Source organism: Bombina bombina, chromosome 1, assembly GCF_027579735.1.
Source record: "Bombina bombina isolate aBomBom1 chromosome 1, aBomBom1.pri, whole genome shotgun sequence".
NCBI classification, from domain to species: Eukaryota; Metazoa; Chordata; class Amphibia; order Anura; family Bombinatoridae; genus Bombina; species Bombina bombina.
The window spans coordinates 1422462688-1422481450 of NC_069499.1; the positions used below are offsets into that span (position 1 = coordinate 1422462688).

The 18763-nt window shown below is 39.1% G+C and overlaps 1 protein-coding gene across 1 annotated transcript in view; it reads right to left on the reverse strand.

Moving 5' to 3' along the window:
- The window catches only part of VPS45 (vacuolar protein sorting 45 homolog), a 210755-nt gene extending 192559 nt beyond the window's left edge, over window positions 1–18196 (reverse strand). The window contains exons 1-2 of the mRNA XM_053705388.1: window positions 18098–18196; window positions 5161–5469 (exon numbers count right to left, since the gene is read on the reverse strand). Of these exons, the coding sequence (XP_053561363.1) occupies window positions 5161–5253 (93 nt within the window). The 5' untranslated portion in view covers window positions 5254–5469; window positions 18098–18196. The remainder of the gene's footprint in view (window positions 1–5160; window positions 5470–18097) is intronic.
- Window positions 18197–18763: the final 567 nt, after the last annotated feature.

The following is an 18763-nucleotide window of genomic DNA, read 5'->3' on the forward strand; positions in this document are numbered from 1 at the left end:
GGAAAACCTCTGCCTGCTGGATCTACCAAAGCTAAGTGTATCTGCTGTAAACTTTTGGTAGCTATTCCTCCAGCTGTTGTTTGTATTAAATGTCATGACAAACTTGTTAATGCAGATAATATTTCCTTTAGTGATGTACCATTGCCTGTTGCAGTTCCCTCAACATCTAAGGTGCAGAATGTTCCTGATAACATAAGAGATTTTGTTTCTGAATCCATAAAGAAGGCTTTGTCTGTTATTTCTCCTTCTAGTAAACGTAAAAAGTCTTTTAAATCTTCTCTCTCTACAGATGAATTTTTAAATGAACACCATCATTCTGATTCTTTGGACTCTTCTGGTTCAGAGGATTCTGTCTCAGAGATTGATGCTGATAAATCTTCATATTTATTTAAGATGGAATTTATTCGCTCTTTACTTAAAGAAGTACTAATTGCTTTAGAAATAGAGGATTCTAGTCCTCTTGATACTAATTCTATACGTTTGGATAAGGTTTTTAAAGCTCCTGCGGTTATTCCAGAAGTCTTTCCTGTTCCTAATGCTATTTCTGCAGTAATTGCTAAGGAATGGGATAGATTGGGTAATTCATTTACTCCTTCTAAAACGTTTTAAGCAATTATATCCTGTTCCGCCTGACAGATTAGAATTTTGGGACAAAATCCCTAAAGTTGATGGGGCTATTTCTACCCTTGCTAAACGTACTACCATTCCTACATCAGATGGTACCTCGTTTAAGGATCCTTTAGATAGAAAAATTGAATCTTTTCTAAGAAAAGCTTATCTATGTTCAGGTAATCTTCTTAGACCTGCTATATCATTGGCTGATGTTGCTGCAGCTTCAACTTTTTGGTTGGAAACTCTAGCGCAACAAGTAACAAATCGTGATTCTCATGATATTATTATTCTTCTCCAGCATGCTAATAATTTCATCTGTGATGCCATTTTTGATATTATTAGAGTTGATGTTAGATTTATGTCTCTGGCTATCTTAGCCAGAAGAGCTTTATGGCTTAAGACTTGGAATGCTGATATGGCTTCTAAATCAACTCTACTTTCCATTTCTTTCCAGGGAAACAAATTATTTGGTTCTCAGTTGGATTCTATTATTTCAACTGTTACTGGTGGGAAAGGAACTTTTTTACCACAGGATAAAAAGTCTAAAGGTAAAAACAGGGCTAACAATCGTTTTCGTTCCTTTCGTTTCAACAAAGAACAAAAGCCTGATCCTTCGTCCTCAGGAGCAGTTTCAGTTTGGAAACCATCTCCAGTCTGGAATAAATCCAAGCCTGCTAGAAAGGCAAAGCCTGCTTCTAAGTTCACATGAAGGTACGGCCCTCATTCCAGTTCAGCTGGTAGGGGGCAGGTTACGTTTTTTCAAAGAAATTTGGATCAGTTCTGTTCACAATCTTTGGATTCAGAACATTGTTTCAGAAGGGTACAGAATTGGTTTCAAGATGAGACCTCCTGCAAAGAGATTTTTTTTTTTTTTTTCCCATGTCCCAGTAAATCCAGTGAAAGCTCAAGCATTTCTGAATTGTGTTTCAGATCTAGAGTTGGCTGGAGTAATTATGCCAGTTCCAGTTCCGGAACAGGGGATGGGGTTTTATTCAAATCTCTTCATTGTACCAAAGAAGGAGAATTCCTTCAGACCAGTTCTGGATCTAAAATTATTGAATCGTTATGTAAGGATACCAACGTTCAAGATGGTAACTGTAAGGACTATATTGCCTTTTGTTCAGCAAGGGAATTATATGTCCACAATAGATTTACAGGATGCATATCTGCATATTCCGATTCATCCAGATCATTATCAGTTCCTGAGATTCTCTTTTCTAGACAAGCATTACCAATTTGTGGCTCTACCGTTTGGCCTTGCTACAGCTCCAAGAATTTTCACAAAGATTCTCGGTGCCCTTCTGTCTGTAATCAGAGAACAGGGTATTGTGGTATTTCCTTATTTGGACGATATCTTGGTACTTGCTCCGTCTTTACATTTAGCAGAGTCTCATACGAATCGACTTGTGTTGTTTCTTCAAGATCATGGTTGGAGGATCAATTTACCAAAAAGTTCTTTGATTCCTCAAACAAGGGTAACCTTTCTGGGTTTCCAGATAGATTCAGTGTCCATGACTTTGTCTTTAACAGACAAGAGACGTCTAAAATTGATTACAGCCTGTCGAAACCTTCAGTCTCAATCATTCCCTTCGGTAGCCTTATGCATGGAAATTCTAGGTCTTATGACTGCTGCATCGGACGCGATCCCCTTTGCTCGTTTTCACATGCGACCTCTTCAGCTCTGTATGCTGAACCAATGGTGCAGGGATTACACGAAGATATATCAATTAATATCTTTAAAACCGATTGTTCGGCACTCTCTAACGTGGTGGACAGATCACCATCGTTTAATTCAGGGGGCTTCTTTTGTTCTTCCGACCTGGACTGTAATTTCAACAGATGCAAGTCTCACAGGTTGGGGAGCTGTGTGGGGATCTCTGACGGCACAAGGAGTTTGGGAATCTCAGGAGGTGAGATTACCGATCAATATCTTGGAACTCCGTGCAGTTTTCAGAGCTCTTCAGTTTTGGCCTCTTCTGAAGAGAGAATCGTTCATTTGTTTTCAGACAGACAATGTCACAACTGTGGCATACATCAATCATCAAGGAGGGACTCACAGTCCTCTGGCTATGAAAGAAGTATCTCGAATTTTGGTTTGGGCGGAATCCAGCTCCTGTCTAATCTCTGCGGTTCATATCCCAGGTGTAGACAATTGGGAAGCGGATTATCTCAGTCGCCAAACGTTGCATCCGGGCGAATGGTCTCTTCACCCAGAGGTATTTCTTCAGATTGTTCAAATGTGGGGGCTCCCAGAGATAGATCTGATGGCCTCTCATCTAAACAAGAAACTTCCCAGGTATCTGTCCAGATCCCGGGATCCTCAGGCGGAGGCAGTGGATGCATTATCACTTCCTTGGAAGTATCATCCTGCCTATATCTTTCCGCCTCTAGTTCTTCTTCCAAGAGTAATCTCCAAGATTCTGAGGGAATGCTCGTTTGTTCTGCTAATAGCTCCGGCATGGCCTCACAGGTTTTGGTATGCGGATCTTGTCCGGATGGCATCTTGCCAACCATGGACTCTTCCGTTAAGACCAGACCTTCTGTCTCAAGGTCCTTTTTTCCATCCGGATCTGAAATCCTTAAATTTAAAGGTATGGAGATTGAACGCTTGATTCTTGGTCATAGAGGTTTCTCTGACTCCGTGATTAATACTATGTTACAGGCTCGTAAATCTGTATCTCGAGAGATATATTATAGAGTCTGGAAGACTTATATTTCTTGGTGTCTTTCTCATCATTTTTCTTGGCATTCTTTTAGAATACCGAGAATTTTACAGTTTCTTCAGGATGGTTTAGATAAGGGTTTGTCCGCGAGTTCTTTGAAAGGACAAATCTCCGCTCTTTCTGTTCTTTTTCACAGAAAGATTGCTATTCTTCCTGATATTCATTGTTTTGTACAAGCTTTGGTTCGTATAAAACCTGTCATTAAGTCAATTTCTCCTCCATGGAGTTTGAATTTGGTTTTGGGAGCTCTTCAAGCTCCTCCGTTTGAACCTATGCGTTCATTGGACATTAAATTACTTTCTTGGAAAGTTTTGTTCCTTTTGGCCATCTCTTCTGCTAGAAGAGTTTCTGAATTATCTGCTCTTTCGTGTGAGTCTCCTTTTCTGATTTTTCATCAGGATAAGGCGGTGTTGCGAACTTCTTTTGAATTTTTACCTAAAGTTGTGAATTCCAACAACATTAGTAGAGAAATTGTGGTTCCTTCATTATGTCCTAATCCTAAGAATTCTAAGGAGAAATCATTGCATTCTTTGGATGTTGTTAGAGCTTTGAAATATTATGTTGAAGCTACGAAATCTTTCCGTAAGACTTCTAGTCTATTTGTTATCTTTTCCGGTTCTAGGAAAGGCCAGAAAGCTTCTGCCATTTCTTTGGCATCTTGGTTGAAATCTTTAATTCATCTTGCCTATGTTGAGTCGGGTAAAATTCCGCCTCAAAGAATTACAGCTCATTCTACTAGGTCAGTTTCTACTTCCTGGGCGTTTAGGAATGAAGCTTCGGTTGACCAGATCTGCAAAGCAGCAACTTGGTCCTCTTTGCATACTTTTACTAAATTCTACCTTTTTGATGTATTTTCTTCTTCTGAAGCAGTTTTTGGTAGAAAAGTTCTTCAGGCAGCGGTTTCAGTTTGAATCTTCTGCTTATGTTTTTTGTTAAACTTTATTTTGGGTGTGGATTATTTTCAGCAGGAATTGGCTGTCTTTATTTTATCCCTCCCTCTCTAGTGACTCTTGTGTGGAAAGATCCACATCTTGGGTAGTCATTATCCCATACGTCACTAGCTCATGGACTCTTGTTAATTACATGAAAGAAAACATAATTTATGTAAGAACTTACCTGATAAATTCATTTCTTTCATATTAACAAGAGTCCATGAGGCCCACCCTTTTTTGTGGTGGTTATGATTTTTTTGTATAAAGCACAATTATTCCAATTCCTTATTTTATATGCTTCGCACTTTTTTTCTTATCACCCCACTTCTTGGCTATTCGTTAAACTGATTTGTGGGTGTGGTGAGGGGTGTATTTATAGGCATTTTAAGGTTTGGGAAACTTTGCCCCTCCTGGTAGGAATGTATATCCCATACGTCACTAGCTCATGGACTCTTGTTAATATGAAAGAAATGAATTTATCAGGTAAGTTCTTACATAAATTATGTTGTTCCCATACAGAAATGTGGAAACAAGCTACTACCCCTGTAAGCAAGCTATGGTTTGGAGGAAATTATTCCAATAACAAACAGGTTATAGTTTGTTGGGGATTTTTTTTGTGGGGGGGGGGGGGGGGGGATTGTGTCCCCTCCAATGAGGTAAATCCTCAAAATGTTTAGCTTCACAATAAAAAGCAGACATATCTGGAGGTGTCAGCATTCACTTTGATGAAAAATACCATTAAATTAAGAAAATTGAAGACAATAAAAAGTACCAGTAAGTCATCACTAAGAGGATGAAAAAACAGGAGTTTTTTTTACACTGTAAAAACTGCAATACTATCATTAATGGCACTAGCTAATCCAATAAGGAGCAGCTTTAACGGACTATCTTACCGTCTCCTTGTCCATCAACAAAACCTTCATACCGGGTCCACTGTCCTCTATCATCTTAGACACATACTGCTTAACAGCAAGAACCACATTCATGATTATTTCTCGTAGAAGCCCTTCTATGCAATTCGTGTTATACAGCTGTAGCAATAACAACTCACTTCCGGGTTATTCGCAATGCTATCTGGTAGGTGTAGTTCAACGAGAGCACTCTCCTTGTCGATGCGTAAAGCTACAGATTTTGTAGTTTACGACCGTCGTGGTCTGACGTAGTGAGACCTTCTAAGCCAAGGCATCGTGGGACTTGTAGTCCTGTTAAGAAATGTAGTAGAGACAGTTAGCTATCTGGTTGTGGCATCACGAAATATAACTAGTGGGGTGAATTAAACTTCCTCTGTACATTAGTAGAATCCGACTTTAGCGTTCTAAATGATTTTCTCGGCCATATCGCATTATTTTACTTAAAAAATGGTATGGGGGTTCAGATGAGGGCTACCAACAATATTACAGTGTTTGTGTCTCCACTAACAAAAAGGGGAGCCATATTTTGGGGTGTAAAGTCCCTGTTCTCCCCATAGACTTTCCCCAGCCAACTCTGCTCACCTACATGGATACATTGCATCAAAACCTCAGCCTACAGGTTTTTATACATTTGTAACTGTTTACTGTACACAGACACTTAAAGGGACACTGAACCCAATTTTTTTCTTTTGTGCTTCAGATAGAGCATGACATTTTAAGCAACTTTCTAATTTACTCCTATTATCAAATTTTCTTCATTCTCTTGGTATCTTTATTTGAAATGGAAGAATGTAAGTTTAGATGCCGGCCCATTTTTGGGGAACAACATGGGGTTCTTGCTGATTGGTGGATACATTCATCCACCAATAAAAAAGTGCTTCCAGAGTACTGAACTAATAAAAAAAGCTTAGATGCCTTCGTTTTAAAATAAAGATAGCAAGAGAATGAAGAAAAATTGATAATAGGAGTAAAATAGAAAGTTGCTTAAAATTGCATGCTCTATCTGAATCATGAAAGAAAACATTTGTGTTCAGTGTCTCTTTAAAGCAGTCCTGTCAGTACCCACTGTACAAGCTGCTGAGAAAAAAATGCTCACACAGTCTTAAAAGGACAAACAAAAAACCACACAGCCTTGAAAGGGTGAACTAGCACCACACGCACACCGTCTTAAAGGGACAGATCGCAGTGATCTGCATACAGCGCATCTTTAAAGGGCAGCTCGGCACCTGCTCACACAGTCTTAAAGGGGCAGACACACACAACCTTTAGTGGGTAAACGCGCACAGTTTTAAATGGAGCGATAGTATGCATCCACACGTGATGCACACAGCCTTAAAGGGAAGCTAGCGTTAAAGGGACAGATCCCTCAACCCAGTAATGTTCACACAGCGAAACCTTGAAGGGCAGCTCTGCACCTCTGCACACAGTCTTAAAGGGACAGATCACAGTAATGTTCCAGAAGCACAACCTTAAAGGGCAGCTCGGCACCTGCTCACACAGTCTTAAAGGGACAGATCACAGTAATGTTTACGCAGCGCAACCTTAAAGGGCAGCTCAACACCTGTGCACAGTATTAAAGGGACAGATCACAGTAATGTTCCAGCAGCACAACCTTAAAGGGCAGCTCGGCACCTGTGCACACAGTCTTAAAGGGTAAGGCACATACAACCTTTAGTAGGTAAACAGGCACAGTTTTAAATAGAGCTATAGTATGCATCCACACACAATGCACACAGCCTTAAAGGGATGCTGTGTCTTAAAGGGACATGGGCACGTGCACACACACCACACTCACAGTCTTTAAAAGGACAACTTGCACAGCATTAAAGGATCAGCTTACCCCATGCATACCTAGCGCAGCCTTAAAGGGACACTGTACCCAAATTTTTTCTTTCGTGATTCAGATAGAGCATGACATTTTAAGCAACTTTCTAATTTACTCCTATTATCAAATTGTTTTCATTCTCTTGGTATCTTTATTTGAAATGCAAGAAAGTAAGTTTAGATGCCGGCCCATTTTTGGTGATCAACCTGGGTTGTTCTTGCTGATTGGTGGATAAACTCATCCACCAATAAAAAAGTGCTGTCCATAGTTCTGAATAAAAAAAAAGCTTAGATGTCTTCTTTTTAAAATAAAGATAGCAAGAGAACGAAGAAAAATTGATAATAGGAATAAATTAGAAAGTGGCTTAAAATTGCATGCTCTATCTGAATCATGAAAGAACAAATTTGGGTTCAGTGTCCCTTTAAAGGGCAGCTCACTGCCTGCTCACACAGTCTTAAAGGCACACACATCCTTTAGTGGGTAAAGTCACACCACAGGCACAGTCTTAAAGGGAACGATAACAGTATACATCTGCATGCAACGCTACCAGCCTTAAAGGAACAGCTCACATCAGAGTATCCCTTTAAGGCTGCATGCATCATGTGTGGGTGCATACTATCACTCCCTTTAAAACTGTGTGTTTTTATCCCACTAAAGGTTGTGTGTGCCTGCCCCTTTAAGACTGTGTGCGCAGGTGCTGAGCTGCACCTTTAAGGTTGCGCTGCATGAACTTCACTGTGATCAGTCCCTTTAAGGCTCTGTGCGCAGGTGTCAAGCTGCCCTTTAAGGTTGCGCTGCGTAAACATTACTGCAATCTGTCCCTTTAAGACTCTGTGCACAGGTGCAGAGGTGCCCTTTAAGGTTGCGTTGCGTGAACATTACTGGGATATGTCCCTTTAATGCTAGTTTCCCTTTAAGGCTGCGTGCATCACGTGTGGATGCATACTATCGCTCCATTTAAAACTGTGCGTGTTTACCCACTAAAGGTTGTGTGTGCCTGCCCCTTTAAGACTGTATGAGCAGGTGCCGAGCTGCCCTTTAAAGTTGCGCTGAATGAACATCACTGCGATCTCTGTCCCTTTAAGACGGTGTGCGTGTGGTGCTAGTTGACCCTTTCAAGGCTGTATGGTTTTTTGTCTGTCCCTTTAAGACTGTGTAAGCATTATTTTCTCAGCAGTCTGTACACTGGGTACTGACAGGACTGCTTTAAGTGTCTGTGTACAGTAAACGGTTACAAATGTATAAACACCTGTAGGCTGAGGGTTTGATACAATGTATCCATGTAGGTGAGCAGAGCTGGCTGGGGAAAGTCTATGGGGAGAACAGGGACTTTACACTCTAAAATATGGCTCCCCTTTTTGTTAGTGGAGACACAAACACTGTAATATTGTTGGTAGCCCTCATCTGAACCCCCATACCAATTTTTTAAGTAAAATAATGCGATATGGTCGAGAAAATCATTTAGAACGCTAAACTCAGATTGTACCATTACATTTATTACATTTTCAAAGATAATTAAGTCTGTGTTCTCTGGCCTTTTTAGTAGTAAGTCTGTGTCCCCTGCTCTTTCAGCAGCAAGTCTGCAACTCCTGGCCTCTTAGCAGTAAGTGTGTGATTCCTGGTCTCTCAATAGTAAGTCTGTGTCCCTGGCATCTCAGTATTTAAGTGTCCCCTGTCCTCTCAGTAGTAAGTCTGGGTTAAGTCCTAGCTTCCTTTCCTCTCAGCAGTAAAAGTCTGTGAATCCTGGTCTCTCAATAGTAAGTATGTGTGTGTCCCATGGCCTCTCCATATTAAGTCTGTGACTACTGGCCTCAAAATAGAAAGTCTGTGTCCCCTGCTCTTTCAGCAGTAAGTCTTTGACTCATGGCCTCTTAATAGTGTGTCTGTGTCCCCTGGCCTTTCAGCAGCAAGTGTGTGTCCGCTTTCCTCTCAGTAGTAAGTCTGTGACTTCTGGCCTCTCAGCATTAAGTCTGTGTCCCCTGGCCTCTCAGTAGTAAGTCTGTTATTCTTAGCTTCCTTTCCTCTCAGCAGTAAGTCTGTGACTCCTGGTCTCTCAATAGTAAGTAAGTACGTGTCTCCTGGCCTCTCCATAGTAAGTCTGTGACTCCTGGCCTCTAAATAGTAAATAAGTCTGTGTCCCCTGGCCTTTCAGCAGTAAGTCTGTGACTCCTGGCCTCTAAATAGTAAATAATTCTGTGTCCCCTGGCCTTTCAGCAGTAAGTCTGTGACTCCTGGCCTCTAAATAGTAAATAAGTCTGTGTCCCCTGGCCTCTCATCAGCAAGTCTGTGTCTCCTATAGGGTTACCACCTATAGTTCAGGCCAAATCCCATGCACAGCACAGCAAAAAGACATTTTGCAATGTACATAATATATTATTATTATTTTTATTATTATCATTTATTTGTATAGCGCCTCAAAATTTCTTAACACTGGGTACAGGGATAGGGGGATACAATCAAAAGGATTTGTGATACAATACAAAAACATAGCAGACTAAACAGATCTAATACAGGCGGAAGAGGGCCCTGTTCGGAAGAGCTTACAGTCTACAGGTTGAGTGTGCAGAGACATAAGGTTTGGGGTAACTTGTCACATGGGTAATAGTTGCAGCAGTGAGTCAAGAAAGTTCAAGATTTATTTTGGGTAGGATGAAAAACAGGGGAGAGATGGTAAGCCCCTCTGAATGGGTGGGTTTTTAAAGAGAGTCTCAAGCTATACAAGGTTGGATACTGTCTTATGGAGCGGGGTAGAGAGTTCCAGAGAACAGGAGCAGTGCATGAGACGTGAGGCGTGAGTGCGGCGGACATTATACGCTACATTGTATCATGTCCACTCGCACTTTCATAAATTGGTCCCTTAGAATTTTATTCTGGAGTGTTTGAGGAGCCAGTGTAGAGACTGGCAGAGCAGAGCAGCTGCTGTACATCGGCAACTTAGGTAGATTATTCTAGCTGATACATTCATGATAGATTGGAGGGGGGAAAGGCGGTGTTTGGGAAGGCCATTTAGAAGTAGATTACAGTAGTCAATGTGTGGCAAAATGAAGGAATTAAAGGGCCAGTAAACCTACGAAATAATGTTATATAATTCTGCACATATTTTATAAAAAAAATTGCATTTTCATGAATGCTGCTCCTGGCTCTACTGAGCGGGTCTTAATTTGCATAAGCGCATCGCGGGCACGCTGTCTAGTCACAGGCGGCCCGATCACGCCATTAAACTGAATGTAGCTCGCTCCCGCTCTGGTCTGGTCTGCAGAATTATATAACATTATTTTGTAGGTTTACTGGCCCTTTAATTATTTTTGTAGTTTTTTGAGTAAGGATGTCAGATGTCTGTAGGAGGGGAATAAGAAGCAGCTCAGTTTTAAACAGATTGAGCTAGAGGTAGTGCGAGGACATCCAAGAGGAAATTGCAGAGATAGTTGGTAATCTGGTTGAGTAAAGAGGGAAAGATTTCAGGAGCGGAAATATACATTTGGGTATCATCAGCATATAAGTGGTACTGGAACTCAAAGGAGGATATAAGTTTTCCAAGGAAGGATTTATACGTAGAGAGAAAAAGCAAGAAACCCAATACAGAGCCTTGAACTTGAAGTACTCCAAATGAGAGAGGCAAAGGGATCAGAGTATCTGCTGTTAAAGAACACTGTAAACAAACAGTTTGAGAGATATGAAGCAAACCAGGAGAGGGTCCTTTGCTTTAACTGATAGAAGATAATTTGTTACTTTAGTAAGAGCGGTTTCTGTTGAGTGTTATGGATGGAAACCAGATTGCAGTGGGTCAAGTAAACAGTTGAATTAAATTAAGTAAGGCGATTATAGAATAGTCATTTCAATAATTTGGAGGCAAAGAGAAGCAAGGAGACAGACCGATAGTAAGAAGGGGTGGAGGGGTCAAACAAGAGCATTTTAAGGATTGGTGTGATTGACGCATGCTTGAATCTATCAGAAAATGAGTTAGGGCAGTGGTTAGAAAAGCTGAGAGAGAGAGATATAAAGTCATGAAGGAATAGGGTCAAGTGGACAGGTTGTGAGATCAGCAGAAGATAGGAGTATGAGGACTTCTTCCTCTGTTACAGGAGGAAAGTAGCAGAGAGTTTTGTTCATAGAAGGGGTAGGTAGGGGGACTGTGTTTGAGGGGTGTGAGGGAGAAATGTGTTTTCTAATTGTGTTGATTTTATTTTTGAAGTGATCAGCAATAATCTGAGCAGTGAGTTTGGTAGTGGGTAGAGGTGCAGGCGGAACGTAGAAGGGAGTTAAGGGTTGAGTGCAAAATCAAGAGTAGTATTCTTATGCAAAATGTATATACAGTCTGTATAGAAAGACACCTTTCTAAATTCAGGTCTTATTAGTGTCTCACTATTGTAACATCCCCAAATTCAATACACCATCCAAAAAAAACCACATAAACAGCGTTGTTGCTGTGTAATACCTGTTTGAGCCGTGATAATTCTGTTCTTTGGTGAACACAAAGGAGCTGCTTGCCAGTGCCGGGACCCTCTTGACTCCACACGGGCTGAGGTACTCACTCAGCCAGCCACCAGAGAGGTGTCCCAGTCGTAGGCTCCTATCATGCTGCAGAAACTCCAACTGCTTGGAAAGATGACATCACTCGTGACATGTAATGGGGGAAGTGAGTGAACTTGCCCGGTGCCTGGTTAAGTCCCAGGGGAGATGAAGCGGTATCCAAACTGGTAGAGTAGAACAGGATAAGGAAAACGGAACCGCAATCTTCAAATAAGTTAAAAGTTCTTTATTGTAGACAGATTTTAAAAATTCTTTACGCATCCAAAAGGAAACGGATAGGGGGCTTACCTTAGACTGACATGGTCATAGTCTGGAGAGGTAAGGCAGGATGCATGTTTAAAAGGCATACAAAGACTGCTGATAAGTTAATGAATTAAAAACAAAAAACGCCCACTATACTGTTCAGTCTAAACAGAAGCTCTAAACAAAGATGCCTGATACAATTACAAAGTTAATATATATGTGTGTACAGAGGTATATAAATATATAAGAAAATATATAAATACAAAAACAATACTGGAGCTACACTTGAAATACATATTATACAAATATTTGCAAAAATGCACAAGATGAAAATACCTAGAAGATGGTATAAAATAAAGGATGGTATAAAATACACAAAGAGGCAAAGAATAGCCATAGCATACAGAGTGTGTACAAGGTGGATTAAACAGAGGGCACTATAGTGAACACAATGGAGCTGGGAAGAATGAGTAGGACAAATGAGGGCTTCTATAGTAGCACATACCGGATACAGTAGAGACCCGATGGAAAGCCCAAATAAATAACAGGCCATATGCATAAACCACAATTGTGGGAGTGCCTAAAACTGATTACATGGTATGGGACAAATATTTAACTGGAAACAGGGTGCTCATTCCCAACAATTAACTAAATCATATCTGGAATTCAAGCCTAGAGGTATTCTGGTCTTAAGCTCAAATATCCAGTACATCAATGTCCCCTCCTCTTTTGGGTACAGTGACTTTTTCAATAGCCACCCATTTTAAGGTATTCAGTTTCGAATCATGGAGGGTGGCAAAATGCTGAACCAAGGGAATCGTGGACTTACCCCTTGTAATAGTGAAAATGTGAATTAATGTCCATAGACGTGAGACCCACATACTACTAATTGCACTTAACACAAGTGATAAGATAAATCACATACGTGCTGGTACAGTTGAGACAAGTTTTTAAGTAATAGGAAAAGCCATTTACTGCAGAGGTGAAAGTATTGGTAATCTGAACATATTCACATGGCTTGCACTTCCTATGACCACATCTGTACATGCTATTGTGGGTGAGCCAGGAACTCCCTGTGCTGTTCAGTACTCTAAGCTGTGTAGGAGAAAGTAGAGAGCCAAGAGTATGGCACCTCCTGTAAGAACACCATACACCTTTTTGTACAGTATCTTTTAGATGGTCACCGGCTGCCAAAAGAGAAAAATGTTTCCTAACAATACTACATATTTTAGAGTACTGGGCACTCTAAGTGGTAACAAAGTTAACTCCTTCAAAATTGTTACCTATGGTCTTGATCTTGTTATCTTGTAACAATTTGTCTCTAGGGATCAACTTGACTTTGTTTTTGGCTTCATTGATGTGGCCAGAAGTATACTTTCTCTCTTTTAATCTCTGTTCCAATTTCACTGCCTCATGCACATAATCATCCTCTCTACTGCAGTTCCCTTTCAGTCTAGTAAATTGGTCCTTAGCCACTGCGTGGGAAGTATTTTTGGGATGAAAACTTTGTACGTGAAGCAGTGCATTGCCAGATATAGGTTTATGAAAAACCATAGTATCAATGCTGCCATTATCACCACCCACTAGACGTAGATCTAAGAAGTTGATACTCTTTGGATCAGGTTCAAAAGTGAACTTAAGACCCACGTCATTGACATTGAGCCATTTGATAAATAGCTCAATGTCATCAAGGGGTCCAGACCAGATAAGCAAAAGTTCATCAACATAACGCTTGTAAAAGCGTATATGAGACCTATAGGGAGATTTATATCTCAAAGATGTGGGCAAGCTCCCACCAGCCGAGATATAAATTGGCGCAGGAGGGGGCAAATTTAGCCCCCATTGTGGTCCCACATCTTTGGAGATAAGTACCCTCAAAATGGAAAAAATTGTGAGTAAGTAAGAAATTCAAAGCTCGAATGACAAATCCCAAGTCAACAGTGAAATCGGTGTAAGAAGCAAGAAAAAATCTGACAGCCTCAATCCCTTTGTCATGAGGGATCGAGGAATACAGAGAGACTGCATCAATGGTGATCCACGTATAAGTATGATCCCAGGTGACATGTTTAATTAGGTTTAAAATGTGTTTGGTATCCCGGGTATATGAGGATAACGTAGCAACAATAGGTTGCAACAGGGAATCAAGCCATTGAGACAGTCTCTCTAGTAATGAGTCAACACCACTCATGATAGGTCTACATTGAACATTAGTTAGTGATTAGTGGACCTTCAGAAAATGGTAGAACATGGGCATTTTAGGATATTTTACATCAAGGTACTGCTTGTTCATCTAAGTGTCCATGCTTCAAACCATCGTCAAGAATATCCGCAAGTTCCCTCTTATACTGTGAAGTAGGATTATTAACCAGTAATTTATAGTCATGAGTGTTGAGGAGCTGTCGTAGGGCCTCAGAGACTGTTAGGATTCACTAAATATATTTGGTTGATATATAAGTTTTGTTGCTGTAATAGATAACATTAAAGCAGATTTATAAGAGTTATAAGTATTAGTGACTGCAATGCTTAAACTATATTATCCAATGTAAACTTATAGTAGTAAACATGGTTATAGTTTAATATCAGATGGTAAGTATATAGCAGCTGTATATCTGTTAGCGTCTGCAAAGTATCAAGCAATAGGCCAAACTGACACCCAGTGAGAGAGGTAAGTAAAGACTCAGCGTTCATATAACAAATCACAGAGAACGTAAGCATAGAACACAGTCTGTGGTAAATACAACAGCAACTCAGTAGCGGCTTTGTGGATACAATACTTGCGGTTCAGAGGAACAACAAATGTTACTGTTACACGATGAACAGTTCCAGATGAATAGGTGTGCGTGGTGAATCAGCAGTGAGGTTCTGAGAGTAAGAATATCAGTAGTTTGTAATCCTTGAGAGTTCCCAGTAGCAGGTCAGGTTCTGGAAAGGAGAGAGATTCAGCAGGTAGAGATAATTATAAGTTGCGGTCAAAAGACAACATTGAGACTTAGAGAATATATTCACAAATAGGATATTAAAGATAATAAGTGCCAAGTAAGAGCACAAATACTTAGTAGATTCTGGCCAAGCAATAAGGCTTGAGAATAGGTTCAGAGATCCACAGCAGTGGCATAAACTTCAATAATCAGGCAATGATAGGTGTTAGGTGTTGCCTGAAATAGTGTTGTAATGCAAGAAGGTGGAGTCTGACTTAAAGGGATATTACATACCCCCTTCCTCAAGGATTACCCTCTGGGGAATCAGGTCGCGGCTTCAATGGATATTTTCGATGGAAGTTAGCAATCAATCGTGGTGCATGAATATCCGCTCCAACCTGCCAAGAATTATCTTCGGGACCATAACCCTTCCGTTTTATTAAATATTCAACCTTTCTGTGTCTAATACGTGAATCAAGAATATTTTCAAATTCCTCATGGTCTTGAAGATTGATTGGAGGAGGAGGTAAAACATCTCTGGCAGAACGATTTCCTGAGAAGTAAGGCTTGAGAAGTGATACGTGAAAAGTTGGATGTATCCTGTAATGGTCTGGCAGCTTGAGAGTTATCCCATTAGAGTTTATGATTCTTTTGACAGGGAAGGGTCCGATGAACTGATTAGATAACTTTTTACAAGGTGTTTGTAATTTCAGGTGTTTGGTGGATAGCCAAACTAAATCTCCAATCTGGTATTCCGGACTTGATCTATGATGTGAATCATAATAGTATTTTTGTCTTGTCTTGGCTTCTGAAAGATGTGTTTTTAGGATTTGTAAACAATCTTGCAAAGATGTGGAGTAAGTGATGGCTGCTGGAGAATTGACAGTAGTGTTGCTTATTGTTATAGTTGATGGATGATATCCATAAGTAGCAAAGAAAGGTGTCATTTTTGATGAGTAGGATATAGACTTATTGTATGAGAACTCTGCCATTGATAATAATGATAACCAATCATCCTGAAGATGAGTTACGTAACATCTTAAGTACTGTTCTAATATTTGTTTTATCCTTTCAGTCAAACCATTGGTTTGTGGATGGAATGATGTAGATAGCCTAGAGTCAATCTTTAGTATTTTACAAAGTGATTTCCAGAAAGATGAGGTGAATTGTGTACCCCGGTCAGTGATTATAGTTGTAGGAAGTCCATGTAGTTTAACTATGAAAACAGTTGCTGTTGTTTTAGCTGTAGGTAAACCTTTTAATGGAATAAAGTGAGCTAGTTTAGTGAGGTGATCTACCACTACTAAAATTGTGTCATGGTGTTGTAACTTTGGTAGCTCAACTATGAAATCCATAGAGATTGTTGACCAAGGTATATCAGGGATTGGGATAGAAGTTAAATATCCAATTGGTTTTCTATGATCTATTTTATTTCTGGCACAGACCGCACATGTAGTGACATATTTATATATGGAAGTGTTCATTTGTGGCCACCAAAAGTACCTTCTCATCAAATCTATGGTCTTTTTAACACCAGGGTGTCCAGCCATGAGGTTATCATGAAAATGAGAATTATTGGTTTCTCTGAGTTTTGTTGGTATTTACATTTTACCTTTATGATAATACAACCCAGAGTTTGGTTCCAGTTCACAGTTCTCTGGGACTTCTGGGTTAGATTCCAGTGTTTCCAAAATCTCTTTTTCTAAAGAGGTAAGGTTTGCCAAGAATTTTTCTGGCGGAATTATTTGAGTTAGAGAATCTTTAGGAGGGGTGAAATCATGTATTATGGATAGGGCATCTGCCTTACAATTTTGGTTACCAGGTCTATAAGTGATGCAAAAATTAAATCTATCCATGAACAGGGCCCATCTCACTTGTCGTGAAGACAAAGTTTTATTAGTTTTCAAATATTCTAGATTTTTATGATCTGTATATATCAGAAAAGGTTGAGTTGTTCCTTCTACTAAATGTCTCCAATTTTCTAGTGAACATTTAATGGTCAAGAGTTCTTTATCTCCAATTGAGTAGTTACACTCAGCTGGTAAAAGTGTACATGAGTAGAAGGATATAGGATGAAGTTTGGATGTTTGTTCATTACGTTGTGACAAAACAGCTCCAATTCCTGAGTTTGATGCGTCAACTTCTAAAACAAATTGAGCTTTATGATTTGGGAGTGTTAGAATGGGGGCAGTGGTAAAACCTTTTTTTTTTAAAAAAAAAGTCAAAAGCTTGTTGTGCTTCATCTGTCCATAAAAAATGTTGATGCTTTTTAGTGAGCTTGGTTAATGGTTTTGTTATTGTTGAGAAATTGGAGATAAACTTTCTATAAAAATTGGAGAACCCCAAAAACCTCTGCAGAGCTTTCACAGTAGTGGGTTGAGACCAATTTGTAATTATAGCTACCTTTTCTGGGTCCATTTGGATGTGGTTAGGTGATATGATATAATCCAAGAACTTTATTTTATTTACATTGAATTGACACTTCTGTAATTTTGTAAATAATTTATGTTCTTGTAGGCGTGTAAGCACCCAATGTACATGTTTTTCATGTTCCTGGAGATTTTTACAATATATGAGAATATCGTCTAGATATATAATTACGCAAAAATCAGTCAAATCTCGGAATATTTCATTTATGAAGTGTTGAAATGTGGCTGGGGCATTACATTGTCAGTATATGGCCGGGTTATAATACAATATATTTAATAATTATTCTTTAAACAAACCCCCAATAAAATGCATATACACAACAATAAAATTAATGTAAATTCCTAAATTCTTTATATTAGTTAAAATTTATAGACACATTGAATTATATTTATAGAAAACCAGATATGAATCAAACTATACAAGTTTAAATTGTTACAATATTCTTTACAAAGCAAACCAAATTTTGATTTAGAATTAACCTTATTCATGATTGAATTGCATTAAAATATCACAATGAAATATCACAGTATGGGTCACTAACTTCCAGACAAATATACTTAAACTATTTAGCCCACAATTGATCCTGTATAACTCTAATTTACAATATCAGAAATTATATATATTATTTGTGCAAACAGTCAATTCCTATGTCAATTTCTCTGAGCTGAAATAAAACTTTAGCAGCAATAAGGCAAATTCTAAAATATATTTTTATATATAGCAAATGACTTAATGCACACCAGAAAGATTTACTTAAAATAATAGGCCTGACTAAGAAATATGCAACACAAAGGATATTTATCTAGCAAATAAATGAATTACTTAGCATAAGAGTGACTAGTTAAGACTACACAGGACTATGAATGCAAGCTAAAATACAAAATGCCCTTTTAAATCTACTAACTGCAATTAGTTACGGTTACCAAATACCTTTGATTTAAATATTATACATATATTTATCAATCACATTTACTTCACCAAAAATAATCAAATCGATATTTCAGCTTCCAATATTTCTTGTTTCACTTCATATGAAATAAGGGTATTTGCAATGTGGATAAGAAAAAGTAGCCCAATTTGCTTAAAGTGCCTGTGTCCCAATTTGGCAGCAGTTATTCAGTCACCAGTTCAGCAAAAAGTCATCAGCCTCCCCTCTCCTCTTGCATTCAGCTTATATTATCTTAATCATCAGTGAAACAATATGATGGGCCCTTCGGAAGCTTGTCTGTGATTCGCCCTTGGGTCTGAATATCTCATAGGTTATTTTGGGAAACGCCTCCCTGAGCAGCCAAATGCCTTTTGACTGTGATACCGTTCCTGATCCATAGGTGGCAGCAGACAACCAGGAATGCAGATCTCATCATCAATATTGCTAACATTTTAATACATCCTTATAAAGTGATTATACAACACACCATGATTCCTAGTACTAATAAATTACATGTTCAAATACATATGGATCACACAGTACCATTTTTCTGATCATTTTAAGATCAAACGTGAAAATATTCCACTTATAATATATTAAATGCGTTCAAAAATAAATCATATTTTCTATGAAACAATTAAAAAGGATTATAATACCTTCATCATGGATTCACTCTCTCAGCCATCATCTTAATATCTCATACATACCTTG